The 18,835-nt window shown below is 41.8% G+C and overlaps 1 protein-coding gene across 1 annotated transcript in view; it reads left to right on the top strand.

Annotated features, from left to right (window-relative positions):
* The window catches only part of NUAK1 (NUAK family kinase 1), a 49,745-nt gene that overhangs the window by 25,948 nt on the left and 4,962 nt on the right, over positions 1 to 18,835 (top strand). Inside the window, exons 3-6 of the mRNA XM_071728879.1 lie at positions 9,646 to 9,797; positions 11,098 to 11,163; positions 18,109 to 18,228; positions 18,520 to 18,652. Of these exons, the coding sequence (XP_071584980.1) occupies positions 9,646 to 9,797; positions 11,098 to 11,163; positions 18,109 to 18,228; positions 18,520 to 18,652 (471 nt within the window). The remainder of the gene's footprint in view (positions 1 to 9,645; positions 9,798 to 11,097; positions 11,164 to 18,108; positions 18,229 to 18,519; positions 18,653 to 18,835) is intronic.

The following is an 18,835-nucleotide window of genomic DNA, read 5'->3' as shown; positions in this document are numbered from 1 at the left end:
TGGCTTACAGTTCCTGTTTCCTCATCCTGTCTTCCCACTCTACCTCCTTTCTTCCTGGGACACAGCTGGGAAGCCTGCTAATCCCTGCCTCCAGAGCTGCTCCCTGGGTCCTACAACAAGAAGCAGGAAGCCAGGGGCATTCCTTCCTGATTTACTTGTTTGTTTGTTTATATATTAATAGAATGTCACAGTAATAAAATCTCACCTCCTTCCTTCCTCAAGTAACATTGCAGCTCTAGCTGGGATGTTTGGGCTCGGTACGTGCTAAAAGACACTGGCCAAGAGGCCTGCTGACACCAGAAGGGTGGCTGGGTAGCAAACCCAGGGTGTGGGTTCCAGAGCGATTTGGGTTGGGCAGCCTCATCCCTGGACATCACCTCTTTACCTGTGTGCAGAACAGGCAGCCTGAATTTGGCCCTTGGTATTTTACATACCCGTGAGGTAAATGCACAAGGTGATGATATGTATATGGCAGCTCCACTCTCAGAGTTGATAGCAGTGATTAAAACGAGCTGGCTTGGAGTACTGTTACAGTATCGCATATTGAGTTATTCAAAAGCATGTTCTTGTACTTGAAAAGAGATGAATATCTGTCTTTTTATTGAATAAACTCATAACAGGATCTGGGAACAGAAAAGGGGAGGGATGCTGTGTCAGCATATGGGTTGCAAATGGAACAAAAGTTATTTCAAATGTGCACAGGAACTCAGAAAGAAAAAAGTTTAAGCACGCTGTGGGCCTTTGACCAATTGCCCTTCTTGTCCTTACTTTAAATAGCTTTTACTGAGTTATAATATTTGTAAAAGGTAAAAAGATAATGTTTTAAGAAACAGACAGTAAAATTCCATGGGATCAAAACTTTCCCCTCTGGCCTCAGAGAGGCAGAGGGAGGAGCAGTGCCTCTGCAGCAGAGCCAGGCAAGCTCCTGGATGGAGGGTTCACCCTGTCTGCAGGAGGGTGAGCACCTCTGGCAGGTGATACTGTGGTTCTCTTGTCCATAGCAGCTCTTGCTGGTGACAAAACTCGAGGCAGTTGCTTTCTCTCTTTTCTGGGAAGTCTTCCATTCTATTACTGGTTTGTTTCCTTTTAGTTTTCTAGAAAGCAGAGCAGGCTTTCATGGCTTCTTATGTGTAATTCCTGGCCCAAAGGGATGGGCAGGGGAAGTCATCTTCTTGGTTGAACTGCAGTCAGTTGGAAGGAGTTAGACAGAGCAGAGCTATGGCAGCTACACAGCTCCTCCAGCCTTTCCAAGCAGTCAGATTCTGTATTTGACTTTAGCAGCCAATGTTGTAACTTTGATATTGCAGCAGTGGGAAGACATATGGTTGTGCAGCTGCATCCAGAGGAGTAGTTGTGTACTGCCCAGAGGTAAGGATGTGAGGTCAGGGATCCTTAAGCTAGTGCTTCATTGTAAGCTGAAGAATACTTGTAGTGAAGTTAAGGCACTACATCTGAAGTATTTGTATCTTCTTAAAGTTAGATTTTAAACACATGACTGTATCAAGTGGTGCGTAAAGAGTGATAATATTGCTATCCTCTGACACAGAATGTTGAAGTTATTCAATCCTCAGGGATGGGCTTAGTCTCACCAAATTTGAGCCATTCAACATTTAGACAGTTGGTGTACACTAGGAATCTAGTTTCCCTCTCTAGTCATGAGAGATCAGCATCTACACAGGGTGATTTTCTCCCTCCTGGGAGGTATTTTTTTCAGATAGGTAGGATAAGTGACACACTGGAGGATCCTCTTGGAGTCTAGCAGATGGAGTCTAGCAGACTAACTTAGATGCTTAACTTTTAAACTGAAGCCACCCCCCAGATATTTTTCTCTCAAATTTTTACTCCATGTTTGCAGACTGCCACTGCACATCTGACAGTCCTTTCTGTGGGTGCTAGGTTCCACAGATCTCCCTAGCATTGAAAATGCTGTATCTCCTCATAGTACTTTTGAAAGCTCTTTGTATAGCATTTACAAACATGTGTTTTCCTGAAGTAGGATCCTTGTTTAGGTATCCTTTTGACCTGCCTGCTTAAAGGCAATTAACCTCTGAATTTGTCAACTGGATGTAAACACAGGCTTTTTTTTTTTTTTTTTTTTTTTTTTTGACACAGAGCAAGTTCAGATATGTGGAAGCAAAGCTTTCCAGTTGAGAGATGGTTGTTTGCAGCCTCCTCAAAAGGCACATACCTTGCCTGTTAATGCAAGGGCAGACATACAGTTGTGACTCCAGAGAAATTCCATCCTCTCAGCAGGGCTGTAATTGGCAATCTGTTGAGCACGGCTGCAAGGGAAGTGCTCTTTCAAGTGACTTTAAACTCCTTGAAAGGGACTGGATAAATGAAGCTGGCTTTGCTAGCAGTGTTCTGATTTCAACACATAAATTTTAATTTATAGAATAATGCCTCTGTCCATTCATCTGTCTGTCTCCCCCTACCCCCTTGCCCTTTCCCTGCCCTATTTCTTTTTTGCCTTGAAAGTCCAGGATTTGATAATAAAGCCTTTGAGAGCTAACCTATTTTTCCAGGGGGAGCCTGAGTGCAAAATCTCTCATCTGGCAATACTTTATAAAAGTTAAACCAGGGAAAGAGCATCAGGCCTGATTCTGCAAACATTTAAACATGTGTTGGACCAATCATGACAGTGAAGTTGTGCTTGGTACATTCAGGAATGAGCTCTTGAGTCTTAGTAGTGTGAAATTCAGTGCCTACGTGATCATTTCTGTGCTGAAAGAGTTGTTCTTGGTCAGTCATGCAGAAAAGTCTTCCAGTTTGCAAAATGCACTTAAAATGGATCAGATTATTACCTAATATGCTTGTAGAAATAATTTAATAAAGATAGCTCACAGCATCAGTGAGTTTGTGGATGGGCAGAACAGAGTTAATGTGTCTTGGGCTGACAGTGCTGAGGAGGCAGTCCCAGTCTCTGGTATCTCTCCTGTTTTTCGGGCGTAATCAAAACAAATTTTGGTTCCTAATGACTTCATCCCTTCTGTGTGCAAAACACCTGAAAAAGTCAAAAGTCCCTTAAAACATCATGTGAGTGACTGGACTTTAAACAAGAATGTTGAGAGCTGGAAAGCTGGAATGATTTTTTTTTTATTTGGCCAAGAGAAAGTACTTAAGCAGTGACACTATTTAACCACATTTCTAATTGGTTTCCTCTAATTATGTAGGCTTTTGACCTTCGGGTGCTTTATTCCCATTGTTTTCAGTTGATAATGTCCAAGAACATAAAGTAATACTTCAAGAGTCTTGGCATAGTAATGAAACAATTATAAACAAACTTAACTCTTTAGTTACCAAACCCCACCTATATGAATTTCCTGTCATTCAGGGTGATCGCCTAAACAACACTTTGCCAGACATGACATGAGCTCAGATGTGATCTCACTGGCAGGTCCAGTTCAGATGTCAAAATGCCTGCAAACTACCATGACATTTATTTCTATCTTTCCATTGACTCATTCCTCCCACTGAAATGCAAATGTTGCTTGTCTGAAGTTCCTCAGGAGTTTGTAGTCATCATTTTTTTAAAAAGAGGAATTAAATCTTTTTTGCTGAAACAAAAGACAATTAGTGTAACGTGTTACTGTGGATGAATTAGCAACTCTCATTTTTCCTTCAGTTTTAAAGAGTAGACCATCAAAACTTGCATATCCTCAGTCTCATTCTCTGAGAAAAAAACTCAGCAAGGATAATGGTTCTCATTCTGATTTAATCTCCTCACTGCGGAGTAAATTCTAGCGTGCTGTCTGATTTAAAATTGTTATTGCATGATCTTAACTACATTCCTTTAATTTAAGAAGAGGTGCAATTTGGTTGAATAAGGCCATAATTCAGGAAGACAATTTAATGCAAGCTTAGCTTTAAAATGCATACTTTATATCTCGCTACTTTCAGTTGTAATTAAGCATATGCATAGAGGTTGCTTTTTATATGGGACCTTGGGTATTTTCATGTCTGCTGTGTGAGCTATTAAAAACCAGTCATAAACTACTACTACTACTACTACTAACAACAACAACAACAACAATAATAATAATAATAAATATGCCTAAGGGGCTGTAAAGCTTTCAAAGCAGTGGAGAACACAGAAGATGCACCAGGCTCAATTTCTAAGGCAAAACCCACTTTTCAGTAATCACGTCTTTTTCAAGAATAATTCAAGCTTTATTACAGAAGTGAGGTAATTGGGACATGGATGTCTTTTCTGAATGAAAAGGTTATTCTAGTCTGCATTTCCAAAATGAAAAACAAACTTGCTTGTTCTTTTGATTTGGCTGACGTTTAATAAAAGATCATTTTGTAGCAGTGGAAAGGTACTTCTGTCTGTGGCTGTTAGGAGAGTAATAAAAATACCGCTGAATGGAAAGACACCAGATGGAAGGAATGTCAACATACTGGAACTAATTTAGAAGATTGCTCTGATAGAGAGCAAAGGCATGAGGAGAATTCAAATGGTTCCAGTGCGAAGAGATTGGCCGCCCCCCTTAAACTAACAAACTAAAATCCGTACCTCAGGGTTACATGTAAACCAAATGGAATCAGCCCACAAGGAGTTAGTCCATTAAGGGGAAAAAAAAAAGCAAAATCCTGCCCCTTCCCCCCCTCCCCCCCAGCATTCACTCTGAATTTAGCGTCATGTAATCTTGGAGGAAGGGCAAAATCCTCAGCTTTGTTTTGCTTCAGTAGCAAGTTCAAAGTGAACTGTCCTAATAGAGGGGTGTACAATGTACCATTAAATAATCTTGCTGAATGATGGTCTTAAAACCATCCTTGTGTGGGTTTTTGACAATTTTAGGATGAAGTCTATCTTATCATTTAAGAGGGTTAGTGAGTATATTCATTCACTTGTCCCATGGAGTTTTGGCAGAGGTGACTTTGGCATAGCTTAAAGAGAAGAATTTAACAATAGGGTTGAAAAGAAAAGGGTGCTGGTCAGCATGAGGTCCCTGTGCAATCAGTTGGAAAATGGAAAGCTCTAGATAGAAGATGAGTTCATCATTTCACAGCCTCTAAATATAAATAAGTGGAGAGATTATATCCAAGAACTATTACTATAGTAGAACAGCCTGTGAAAGGGACAGATTGTTGATGTTACAAAATGTACTTCATCTCAGATATGTCTTTGATAGTAAGAAGTGAAGTTCTTTCCCAGTTTCATATGTATATTCTTCAATGAACTCTGAAGCTAGCAGATTTTCAGTTATTAACCTAGAAGTATGGGACTTTTTTTTCTGCCATATAAAAAAAATAAACAAACACGTTAGAGTTAAGGGGGGAGTTTAAAGAAAAGCTGTAAGATGTCTTTCCTTGACCACTGTATCTTAAGCACCCTTGGCTGCTTGGCTAGGCTACTGCTCTTATCCTCTGCTAAAGCTCTTGGGGTGAACAGGCCAAATCCAAGCAAGCTTGTAGCCCACTGCTGTTTCTCCTCATTGCCACAAGCCATGTCTTAGCACATTAACACAGTACTCTGTACTCATCTCCTGGGAATACAAGCACATTATTCCTAGCACCTTGTGGTATGTCCGGTTCCTGCTCCCTGGTTCCAGCTGTCCTCTCACAGTTCTGTCCCTCACTCCTCCCCTGTGGCCCTGTGGAAGTGTAGCCATCTCAGGGGTCAGTCCTCCATCCTGCAGGCTCTGTCAGCAAAGGAGTGCTATCATTTTGCAGTGACTACCCTGCACCACTTAACCATCATGGCTGAGGTAGTGCAGCAGCCCTACCACCACGTCAGGGTCTTGCTGCAGCTCTCTTGGCATAATTCAGCTTGCAGAGTGGTGGAAATAAACACAGTGTCTAGAAATAAATGACCCACAGTTTCCAGCAAACATTTCTCCTGATGCTGTCTCCTCTAATACGTGGTATTCGTGCCTTGTATCTAAGCAACCCCAGTCTCTTGATTTGTGATTGACACACCATTTATCCTGTTGCCACATCTGGGTGTTGATGCTGACAGTTCTCCACTTATCTTACTTGGCCAGCTGTTTGCAGAGTATTGACGGTATGAAAGAAGTAAGAGCTGCAGCCCCACCTTTCTTATACATACGTTCTCTCCTTTCCTTGACCTTGGTCAGAGTTGAGAAGCAAGCTTGTAAGACACAGCCATCCCACCAGTAGCGAGCTGTGGGATGTTCCTGGGGCAGAGCATCCTGCTGAAGCTGTGCTTCTCTGTCAGCAGTAGCTGCAGCCAGGCAGGGCTCAGGCACACTTCTAGGCGGGGGTGAGTTTCAGAATGAATATGCAGTAGGATGGCAGGTAATAAATCATCTGCAATAAAAACAAAGACTGAACCAAACAGTCCCAGAAGCTATATGGAGGCAATCCATCCGTCATCAGCCTGCAGGTTACAGCCCAGGTGTTAACAGGGCAGTATATTTATTACCTCATTATTATTTGCAGTAAGTCAATCCAGCCTTTAATTAATGCCCTCTCTTCCCCCTGCCATTGGCCACAATGTTGTCTTGGAGCGTATGTTTATGAAACTACATACTGTGCTCAGAGGGAAATTCAGAAGTGTCTGTATGAAGCCTGCCTGGCATTCTGTCTGCTACTGTGAAAATTTGTGGTGTACATGGCTGATGGTCTGAGACTTGCCAGAATATCACCTTGTCATATGGCTGATAGTTTTGACCACTGAATTCCTCTTTGAGATTGTGTGTGTGTGCAGACATAAATCCTACTGCCTTTCCACTCCTTCCTACTGCAGTGGCAGCTTTCATTTAAGATGTTTTTATCCATTGTTCAGTTTCCTCCAAGCTGCTTGCCCTCTCAAGAGATGCAGATGATACTATGGAGATGCTCTGAACTGAAATGATGAAGTTATGAAAAAATACCTCCTGTGTTCCTGTGAAAAAAAAATAAAAATTTCTCCATTCATCTCTGCTCCTTGATGAAGAGATAAATTGCTGTTTAACTCTGTAGTTGTTCAGCTATGATGCTGCTGAGGAGGCCTCTTAAGTCCAAGAGTAGTGTCCTTCTCACAGTTCTCCCTCATGAAGAATATGCCAATTTGTTCTGAGGGTGCTGGTAAACTGAAACTCAGATGTGAGTTACTGGGATGCTTCTGTTCTCATTCAATTTTGTTACAAAAACTCAATTCAAACCGGCAATTTATGCTTTCCTAAGGTCAGTTTTAAAGGTATTATCTCTGTTTCCTAGAGGGCGTAAGAGAAAATTTGAAATGAAAAGAACCTTTAGATGCAGATTCCTCCTAACCAAGAGTTTTCCACTTCATTTCCACAGGAATAGATGTCTGGATCAGGACTTGTATTAATATGGCAAATTTTAGTCCAGAAATATTAGATAATTGGAATTTAAAACTTTAGAACATCAAGGGCGGTTGGAGAAAGGTCTCATGACTGAGTATGAAGGCAAAACATTAATAAAAAACACAGGATGGAAGAATGCTCCATCGTAGCAGGGCTGTGATCACTGTCACTGTCATCACTATCACTGAATACCTGGTAGGGCATTGGTGATCAGGGAAGCAGGGCGGAAAGAGCTGAGGGCCCCTTCTGCCCCATCTATGCCCCTCTGGTGAGGCAAATATCCCCCTGAGCTCAGAATGCTCCTCAGCTGGTACTGCTTGGGGAGTGCAGTCCCACGAGAGCCCACTAAGATCCGTGGGGCCATGTGGCGACTTCACCCGTAAGTGCGTGATGTACCAACCCCTAGCTCATTGCCACAGGTGTTTTCTAAGGGGTTGGGGATTGATATTATTTGTTTGTTTGTTTTGTTGGTTTTTTGGGAGTTGTTTTTTTTTCCGCTTGTTTTTTAAAATTAAATCTCTTAAATAATAACCTTTTTAGTGATTTGTCTCAACTTACTAAAACTTTTTCTTTTTGCCTTCCTAAACAACCCAGTAGCTAATAAGAATTTCCAGGCTTAGAGAAACGAATGTGTGCATGACTGCTTTACTGGGAACACATCACAGCACTTCCCTATATGACACAGGGCATGTTCAAGTTTTCCCAGACAATATCAGTCTGTCATTCTTGGAGAGGATACCCTAAGTATAATCCATCCAGAGACGGCTCTTCCAGTTTCCGAAGTTTATTGCTAATGAGGATGCACATAGGATGTAATCACTGGCAGGAGCCTCTGCTTCAGGGTACAGTGAGGCCAGCAGACAAGTAAGCGGCCAATTTTATCTGGCTGTTTGCTCTCCCTTTTATCAGAGCTGTTTGGCTGGAGTTCAGGGGTGTTAGAGGGAACTGCAGAGGCTTTGGCTTCTAGAGTTGAGTGACAAGGTGTGAGAGGACATGAGACAAAGCCTAAGAGCAGAAAATATCTGCATGTTGAGCGAGGCAGCTTTGCGTTTCACTGAAAAAGCTGAAGAGTTATTTAAAAAAACAAAAAAACCCACCAAGGTCTACTGGATAAGCTTTGCTAAAGAAATAGATAGGAAGGCATCATTCCAGTAGGGCTGGTCAAATCTAGCATCCGTTTGTAATAACCCCTGTAACCTCATTAATTTACAGATACTTTACTGCCAGCGTGACCTGGACTCAACAGGCTGCTGCCACAGATAAAAAAGAGAAGGAGGATCAGTATGTTTTAATATGAGCAGTGGTTATTTATGGCAGGTACAGGGAGTTTCCAGTGGGCTGCAGTGGATTTTCAGTATCAGAAAGGAAAAACTATTTAACAGCCAGAGCACTGTAGCAATTCAATACTACTCACAGCCTCCTTTACAGGATTAAGTGTTTAGTTATCTGCAACTCCCAAAAAAGTCCAAGCTTGACAGCATGTGGCACAGAGTACACCAGGCTCCAAAGAACAGTCAAGCTGTGACGTGTATTAGATGAATGTTCCTTGCACTGCCTACGTGTGACTTGTGCATTGCTCCTGGCTCTGCACAAGTGGCAAAGGACGTATCTACAGTATGCAATAGGACATGTGGTGGAGGCTAAAGTGAGCTTGAGTATGAGATGGCTGCATGAAATGGGGTGCAGAGCTGTGTTTCACAAGAGCTGTACAGCTGTGCTGCTACTTCTCGCTCAGGTGTTGGTGTCCATCACACTGTTGCACAGAGTTGGGCTGGAAATGGACATGCATCAATTCACTTGTTAGATTTTGATGGGAGGTGAAAGCCACCCAGCAGTCATAATAAATATGGCAATCCTGCATCAACCAGTTGCTGAAGACAGAGTTTATTATGACCCCTTCCAAATGGTATGCTAGCTTGTGTTTCCTTCTGAGACCTCTGGCCTTAAGAGGACTACTGGTAAGAGTCCTCCACCCTGTTGGAGTCCTCCACTACTGGTCCTCCACCCTGTTGGAGCTGGGTGTGTTCAGGGGTCCCTGGCACAACTGTCCACTTCACCTCATTAGGAACAAGTTGACTTTGCCACTCTGTGACCCAGTATTTTAGGGGCAAAGAGCTTCTTTCATGTAGCCATATGAGAGTGAAGGTAGGCTCAATGTCCTTCTCTTGACCTGAAATGTTGTAATCTTCCTCTGGAAAAATTTACCTTCAGAACTTGCTTTTTGCAGTGGGGTTGGTATTACATCTCTCCAGGCATCAGTGATGACAGAGGATGTGTTCAGTCATCCTGAGTCTTCTTCACACTTTAAAGCGTCATTTTGCAAATGTATTGAATCAACTGTGATGTGCTGTTTTCTTTTTATCCTGTACAGTGTTTGAAAATAAAGATAAGATTGTGATCATCATGGAGTATGCAAGTAAAGGAGAGTTGTATGATTACATCAGTGAGAGGCGGCGTTTGAGTGAAAGAGAGACAAGACACTTCTTTCGACAAATTGTCTCAGCTGTACACTACTGCCACAAGGTGAGCAAAGGATTTGATACTAAAAGATGCTGTTTGAAGGCTGAGCAGTGACTTCTATATTTCAAAGCCTGTCTGAAGCAACAGCATTCATTATTAAGTATGAGAGCATGTGATTGTATCAGTACAACAGGAGATCTTCCTTAAAAGTACTACAGTAGTTTACTGCCTGATTTTGAAGACTAAGGATGTTTTCCTGTGTTATGGCAGATACCAGCCACTCCCTTACATTAGCCCTACATTTCATTTTTGCATTAAAAAAAATAATTAACAGCATAAACCAGAGAAGTCATCCCATAGAACTTCTACAACATTAATGTTAATACATTCCAGTGAATGATAGTTTGCAATTGGAATGTGCAAGCAAACAATTTTGGAATAGGAGATAAAGCATATGAAAAAAAAAAAGTCAAGACAAAGGCATGACTGTTCATGTATGAGCTTTAGCATGTTTTCATTCTGGATAGGCAAAAGTAGCTTTTCAAGATGTAGCAGGAGCACTAGAAGGCTACTCTTTGCTAATGACTTAGTCCATCATGGCACCCACTAGAATGACAATTTAAGCACAAACCCAAGGTAGCTGACTAGATGGCAACATGAATCTTTTATCCCTGCTTGTGAACCAGCTGCATAGAGCCAAAACTTGCACGAGGCTAAAGGCAGTGAGAAGATAGCATAATTTTAATTTGAATTCTTAATTCTAATGGAATTCTTAAATACTTAACCTCCACTTGAATTCTGATAAACAAGGGCAGTTTTCAAAATCTTAACTGTGCAGTGCTGAAAAGCTGCAGTGCTCTCCCCTGTGCAGCTAATTTTCCCCAGTTTTTTTTTAAAGAAGGCTCTGACTGAAACCCAGCTTGTTCACTTCCATCCCTAACATTTCCAGTTCTGTAGGATTATAACTGCACTGATCCACGTGGCTGCACATTGGAGGAATGAAGGCCTTTGTAAGGACTAACGTCATTGACAGATACTGTTTTCTGGTGCCTGGGAAGAATATATTGCTTTCATGTAGTGGGGGCAGGATCCAGGCTGGAATTAAGTTCCGAAAAGACACCCCCACTCCCCTACCCCTCCTGCTGTTTTAGAGGCTTTGTGGGAGGACAAATTCCAGTCATTCTTCCCTTAACCACACAGCAAGTGACTAATACATCGCCTGTCACTAGTCACTGGGCCATGAGTGTTATGACAGTGAAATCATCCCTGAAATGTAGATGCAAAGACCACCCTGCCAGCTCACCTTTAATTTTCCCAATATTTTCTCATGTTCCTCTCTCTGTTTTCTCCTATCTTGTTTCAGAATGGTGTTGTCCACAGGGACCTAAAATTGGAAAACATCCTTCTTGATGACAATTTTAATATTAAGGTAGGATTCTTTTTCTCAGCTTCTCAGAATGGATTTGCATGTTTTGTAAATTTTTTATCCAAGGTATTAGAAGAACCAGTGTTATGGCAACAGCTACTAAGCAACAGCATCTGCCAAGAGGTTCGGGAGTTTGGAGGCTGTAGAAAGAGCACCACTGGAGACAAGTCATACATGCTGAATGAGAAGCTTGTGTAGTTTGGGGCAGAAGACTGTCCTGCCACCCAAGGGCAATGATTCCTAAAGCAATATCTGTTTGCTGGTAGGAAACAGGAGAGCATTTTGTGCAGTCAGGTTTATTTTATGAGTGATATTATTGCTGGCTGCCGCTGTAGCTAGGAAAAAATTCTCCTGGTCTGCAGGGTTCAAGTGCCTTCTACAGAACACTCTGAATGTTCTTTTGATCATGGCTGGAAAATAAGCAAATAGAGATTCAAAATAAACCTAGTAAAGCACATGTGCTTCATTAGGAAATGGCCTTGAAACTCCAGACACAAACGTATACTTTGGATAGTGATGTCAGTGATGTCATCTCCATGTCATTTCTCCCCAGTGAAAGCATGGGAATGACCTTTTTTCCCTTCTTCCCTTTTTTTTTTTTTTTCTTTTCTGTTTTTCTTCTTTCTAATAGCTATAGTACAAAGATAAATAATGCAGAGATGAATGTAGTTTCCAGGTGGTTGAACCTGTTTCACTTTTAACTTTGTTCCTCCCTGGGTGGCTGGATGTGAGGGTAGCTGTATGCACTCATCTACAGGCAGACAACTGGAGAGAGGGACACTGAAGAGTTTCTGCTGATACTTGGGCATCCTTGCTTAATTATCAAAGTAATCGAGGAGCTCCCTATATAGCCAAATATCTAATAGCCTGGATCTTCATTTTGTCTCCACTGAAAGCCATGGGGCCATACTCGCTGCCTTCTGCACTTCACAGTGGAGAGATTGTCTTCATTTTAAGCTGATGTTGCAATGGAAATGGAAAGTAACATATGGTAGCTGCCATCTGTGTAACACTGATGACAGAAGCTAACTTGGATCAACTAGTGGATTAAAGGCACATAAATATGTGGTTCCTAAAAATAGTCCTTTACGGAAGGCCCGTCCAATGCAGTTCTTGGACATTTTGCTTTTAACATCCAGTGTTAGTGAGAACCTCTCCACTCCTGTTCCTACAGGGACAGTGGCTGCAGCAGCCTGAGCTGTTCTCAGCAGAGCTGGAAACAAGAAGTAGCCTTTCTAGGACATTGTATACAAAGTGGGCTTCCGCAGGCAGGATGACCTTTCTTTCCGCATTACACGCCAAGCTATCTTCCCAGCTAATCAGAGAATTCTTGAGAGAAAAGAGGAATTTAGGGAATTTGCTAGCTGCAGTGGCCTGGATCTCCACAGTGTGGTCCTCATATGCAAAACCAATCACTTCCCCAGGCCTCTGGGGAGTTGTGCTTTGTCAGAAGGCTCCACTCCCTCCTCTCTCTTCTTTATGGGAGTCTAATCGTCCTGCAGGGAGAGTGGGAGGATGAGGCGGGGACGGGGACCTTTGTGTTTGAGTCCGAACCATGCAGATGACCCAGGGGCTTCAGAACCCCAGATGCAATTTTAGCCATCCTGGGCCGTGGCACGGCTGTGGGAGAAAATTCGGGTAGCCACAACTGCCCACATCCCTTCCACTCATTTGGACATCTTTTTCTTGAGAGGCTTCCCGTTCCTGATCTGCATTGTGTTTCAGCTACCATGGTGGTATTTGGTGTTTTTCCAGCCTTTCCTCAGTTACTTCTCTGCATAGCATAAGGCACGCACCCCTCTGAGTGGGCAAGGCTGCCTAAGTGTGGGTAGGTGACTGCAAAGCTCCCTTGGTGACCATTTCCGCACCTTTGTGCTCACAAAACTAAAGCGTAGGCTGAACTTGGAAAGCAGCTGGTATTTCATACACTCTCCTATCAATAGTGTTTGAATTTAGGTTGCTTCAAGAGATTATTTTTCGTATTGTTTTCCTTTTGCTCACTGCTCTCTTTTTTTTCCACCTCATGAGTGATATCAGCTTTGAATACTTGATGTTAAGCACACTGCTACTATTTCCCTGATCCTGAAGCTTTGAATGTTACTGTGGTTTCTATGTTACTTGCACAGAATTTTACTTCCCACCTTTTCTTTGTTTCACTAAACAGTAACCGTTGGCAGGGAAACACATATGGAACTGTAAATTATTTATTAGGAGTGAATGTATGAAGTCCTCATTCTGAGAATATTTATATATGGTTTATTCAGGCAGAAAAAAAAAAAAGAAGAAATATGCAATTTGGGGTTTGGTATTGACAGATGACTTCAAATACTCAGCGGAAGCATTTTTTGGAAATGAGTGATAGTCTTATCTGTACATTCCCAGTATTTATTTCATTCAGAGGATTACAAAGCACTTACAAAATTGGCAGTTTGATTTTAAAAATGAGAAAATGAAGGGAATCCCTTTGTTCTTGCATGCAATATGCATCTCCTACATGTTTCTGAAGAAGCCAGTGATCTGTACATTGCAGTATACACAACTGTGACAGTAAGTCACATGAAGAAAACATGAGATGTAAAAATAGATCCATGTATAGCAAATTAAGCAATGCTCTTGGAACAGGAAATAAAGAGGACAAGTAATCCACTTGAAATTACTGTCCAACCCAAAAGGGCCCCAAGCCATTTTACATGATACTATGCTAACTTGGAAACCATTCTAAATTTTAGCTAATTAAATGAAGGTCATGGAGCAGTGTATGGAGACGTAATCAGCTGCTTTCTTTTTTTAAGAGTTACGATAGTGAGAAAAAGTCTCTGGGAACAAGAGTCATGTGTTGTAATACAGCAACTAGGAAACACCATTGTCTGAAAGCTGAAAAAACCCTGCATGTTTTGAAAAGTTCTGTGGCTCTACAGACCACTGGAAAGTGATGAGGGGAAGAAAGGGATCTGTGGTATCCAATTATGTTTTTCAGGAATCTGGTGTATGCATTAATATTTCCTGCAAACTATTACTTAAAACCTCTAAACACAGCAGAGACAAGTGAGCAAACTGAGTTTTAGGCACTTATGAAAGAGAACATCCACACAGATCTATAGGGTACAAGATGTTCATCCAGCCAGTTGATCAGACAGTACCTTGCCTTGCTCCCCAGATACACACCCAAGCATCTAGCAGAAACCCTGAGGGGAATGTTTCTCCTGGGAGCTGGCCTGCCTTCAGAACTCAACAGTGGGTACAGTCCTAGAGCTAAACCTCACCAAGTTACTGCAGCCTCCCGTTGTAGAAAAATCTTATTTTCTTACCTTGCTCCTGCTGCCATATTCTTTAAAGAAATAATCCAGTGATGAAATTGGGGTTTCTGCAGCATGTACAAGCCTCTCATTACTCACATTCATGTCTCAACTGCAAACAGCAGAGATCACCATGGAAGTTACTCTGTTCTCCTTTCAGCTGCCCACAATTGCTGCCTTCCACCCTCCAGCTCTGGGTAACTCTGAGCTGCCCCCTCTGCTTGCCTTGGCTTCCCAGGGCTGGGCACAGTTGTTCCCCCACTATGCAACAGCAGAGCAACCTTTTGCTGGCATTTTCATGCCATCAAGATGATATCATTATTCATCATCTTGACACAGGTGGAGGTGGGCAGGGTCAGACAGGCAGCAGGGCTAAGGCAGCCCCAAAGAACCAAAAGAGCTGCCTTGAGCTGGTGAGTTAGAAAGCTCTTTGTGGGAAGAGATTCTCACTAGCTTTAGGCATTGCCTTTGAGGGTGATGTCATCTATTCTTCATTAGTTTTAAAAGGACTGGGGATGCTAGGTTTTGGTTCATCATAGGTATGAATTTACTAGAAGTAGCAGTGGCGTGAGGGTGTGGCTGACTCCATTTGCCCAAAGCTCCTATAATTTGGCCTGATGAGAACCACACGTCCTCAAGCACTGCAGTGCCTAAATCCCCAAAACTGCATGGCTGGGAGGTGGTGAGAAGCTGCTGCCCAGTGCACCAGCCAGGGAATTAGTGCCTCTTCCTGAGCTATCCTCATACTGTGTCCCTGTCCCATGCAATATCCTACCCTCAAGGGACACCTCTTGTCATGCAGCCTGGAGTGACAGAGGGGGCCTCCTTGTTCACAGCAGGGCTGGGGAGGCTTCTGGGCTGGGAGCTGCACCTAAAAGAGATGCCCTAGCAGAGGCTGACGTAAACTCTATGATCAACCCCAAAGTGATAGAAGGAGAGAAATATGCAAGTATAATAGTAACATAATCCTACTAACTGCACTTTCTCTTGGGCTGGTAAGGGGACACCAGTCAGACTAACCATTGAAAACCCATGGGGGTTTCATATATACGGAGTAAGTGTATGTAATTGGGATTTACCTTGCTGGAAGTCTCGCCCGCTGCACATACATTTCATCTGCTTTAAGAGACCTAATTATTTCTCTGTCTACAGTACAAAGAAACAGATTTTTAAGCGGGATAATCCTGATAATTTCCATGAGTGTGAACTTCATGTAATTTATAAGCCACATTTAAGCAATAAATTACCTCTGGTTTATCATAGCTAGCAGTAAATATGAAACATACACATCCTGAAGCCAGGGGAATAAAAGTCCACTTCCCTGCTCCTCCCAATTTAGGAAGTTTTTTTTACTTGATGCCTTAGTTCCATTTAAGTGCCAAGAACATGAAGTAATGTTGGCTCCTATTAATCTTGTTTTGGGGGGCATGACAGTTTTAATGGGAAAAGCTGATAAACATCAGTCTGTGAGTATGGGAGTGGACTGTAACATAAATACTCTTTTCCTGAATGGTCAAAATGAAAACATGAATGCCCAAGTCTGAGACTTTCTTAGTGTGAACAATGGTATGTGTATCCCTATATATAAATTCATGCACATCCACATGCATTTTATACATTCCATGGTGTTAAGGGAATGTATTTTCTTAAGGAATCACACTGTGCAGTGTTTGTCCTTGTCTTAGCTGCATCCTGAACTAAAATAAAACTCCATCACCAGCACCAACTTTTAATGTTGAAATGATCCTGCTCTTCCCTTGATTGACAGGGCACACTTCATAAGGCTTAAAACCAACTTCCTGCAAGCCAGGCAGGGTGACTTGATAAGAAAGTGGAATTTAGGGCAATTAAGTGCAATCTGAGCCATGAGAATATGTGTGCAGACTGCAGTTTTACACCAGCTGTTTTCAATGACATTCCAGCCATACAATGAAGATTTTATAAACCACATTTATTTAAGGGCTGACTATTCTGGGTTGATAATAGACTGTTTGGGGGACTGAGTGAATTCAAGCTATGAATGGACATGGTGAAATGCATTAACATTAATGAACAGAAATCAGCTCCTCTTTGAGCAGAATGAATCCAAAATGTCAGTGGAACATCTGCACAAGCAAAACATCAAAACAGCAGAGGAGGGAGTGTGAAATCCCACGTTTGCTCTGTGACTTTAAAATTTTTTTGAAAATGATACCTTAATATAAAAAGTTTGTATTTTTCACATGAAGCTATGTCTACCTCTGTATATCTTTTTATAGATGAATGTGGACAACTATTTTTGTTTTGAGGTAAAGAAAGAAAATTGGAAACTTTTGTTCATACTTCACCAACTTCGTTAATTTTGGTCTCAAATGGGACATTTTTTGGTGTAGCCACAGGAGTTTGGATAGTATAGATAAAGACTTTATGTCTCCCAAGAGTTCAATAGACATTGCAATTAAACAGGTATTAGCAGCACTGGTGAAACACATTTTAGAAAGACAGGACTGACTGATGCTGCTAGTGAATCCATTTATTTCACTGTGTTTTCCTGAACCTTCTGTAGGAAATTTCTGCAATTAAATTTTTTTTCTGGTAGGAAAGATCTGAGTAAGGTGAAGAAACCCAGAGAAAGCTCCTGTCTCTTGGAGCTGAAATACCTTGTTCATGCCTGTGCTTTATATCTTTTATGTATGCCTTATATTGATAGTGGGCAGTAATAGAAGTATCTCTGGAAAACACAAGCATCTGGGTTTTAAACAAGATAAAAAATGAGATGTGTTGCCTTGTGCTAGAGAAATAAAGGAAATGCAAAGGTTGTGGGTGTATTTAGTGTTGTTATCCTCAGCCTTTGTTTTAAGAACAAGAACAGTGAATTGAAGTAAACAAAATATTTGGACCCGATCCCGCAATTCCTACATGGGCAAAATTCCCAACAGTCTCAAGGGAAGTTTTGTTTGTGTTGGGAAAGCCGGATTTGGGCCCATTGTTTCCAGTTAGGAATCAGACTCGTGTTTATTATCTCATGATAGACATCTCATGTGCTTTACAACTCAGGTTCCTCAGCTGGAGTCCCTGAATCTGGAAGAATTAGCAAGTGCCTCGCTTTCTTCCTTCTTCAAGCATAGCTAAATTCCAGGTTGTTTCAAAAAACACTTTTTTCTGTAATTGTATGCTGAGTTTTCTGTGACACTTCTGCCTCACTCCTCTTTTTGGATTTAAAGGTCTTGACTTTGAGCTTTGCTCATGCATGATAAGAACAGTAGTACTTTCTGCTTGCTCTCCTTTGATATTAATGATTATACAAGATAATGAGCAATCAGTGGATACCAGGCCCAGTGCCTCCCAGTATGAGACTGTCTTTGAAAGCATATGCAGGTCATCCAGGATAAAATTACAACTGCTAGCTGTGCAGTAAATTAGTGAAAGCATCCTTGTTCCTAGTCTGGAGGATTTTACCTGGGGACCCTTCTCCTTCTCTGGAGGATCTTTAGAGAAAAGAGTCAAAAAATGGTAGAAAAATTATTTGTGAAGGGAACTTGAGAGATTATTCACGTTGAGATCCCTGCTCTACAGCAGGGTCAAGTAGAGCTAAGTCCTTCCTCATAATGGATTTTCTGTTGCATTAAGATACTGTTAATATTACAGATGGCTTGTGCAATTCTATTTGCAGATTGCTGATTTTGGACTCTCCAACCTTTATCACAAAGACAAGTTTCTGCAGACTTTTTGTGGAAGCCCACTGTATGCTTCCCCCGAAATAGTTAATGGACGACCTTACAGAGGCCCAGAGGTAAGAAGGGTCAGCTTTTCTGTGGTGGTATGGGGATGTCTTTGGTGATAATATGCTTGAGGGTTAGTCCTAATGCTAGTGTTATTGCACATGTGGGGTTGCATGCTGAAAGTTCTCAAGCTGCCTTCATTTGCTTTCGTTTGCTTTGTCTATGGTTAGTCAGATGTTGGTTACTGGTTTGTCCATCAGTAGGCACAGCTGGAGGTCATGTTGCTCTTACAGTGCTAATAGCAGGCAGAAGGGTGGAGATGAGTTTTCCTGGGCTTCACACACATTGTCTCTGTATTTCAGGTTGACAGCTGGGCACTTGGTGTGTTGCTTTACACTCTGGTTTATGGAACGATGCCCTTTGATGGCTTTGATCACAAAAATCTCATCAGGCAGATCAGCAGTGGAGAATATCGTGAGCCAACACAGACCTCAGGTATAAAAAAGGAAAGAGGAATAAAAACCAAAATTTGCCTGGCCCGTTCCAACATATTTGAGTGTCATAATAGAATGACAAAGGAAAAAAATCTCTCATTCCCCTACTGACTTCATCTGCTATCAATTCCCATCTGGGTACAGCTTTTACCAAAAACCCTTTTGAAATGAAAGTTTTATAGTA

This window comes from Heliangelus exortis, chromosome 1 (assembly GCF_036169615.1).
Source record: "Heliangelus exortis chromosome 1, bHelExo1.hap1, whole genome shotgun sequence".
NCBI lineage: Eukaryota > Metazoa > Chordata > Aves > Apodiformes > Trochilidae > Heliangelus > Heliangelus exortis.
This window is presented reverse-complemented; position numbering and strand designations above follow the sequence as displayed.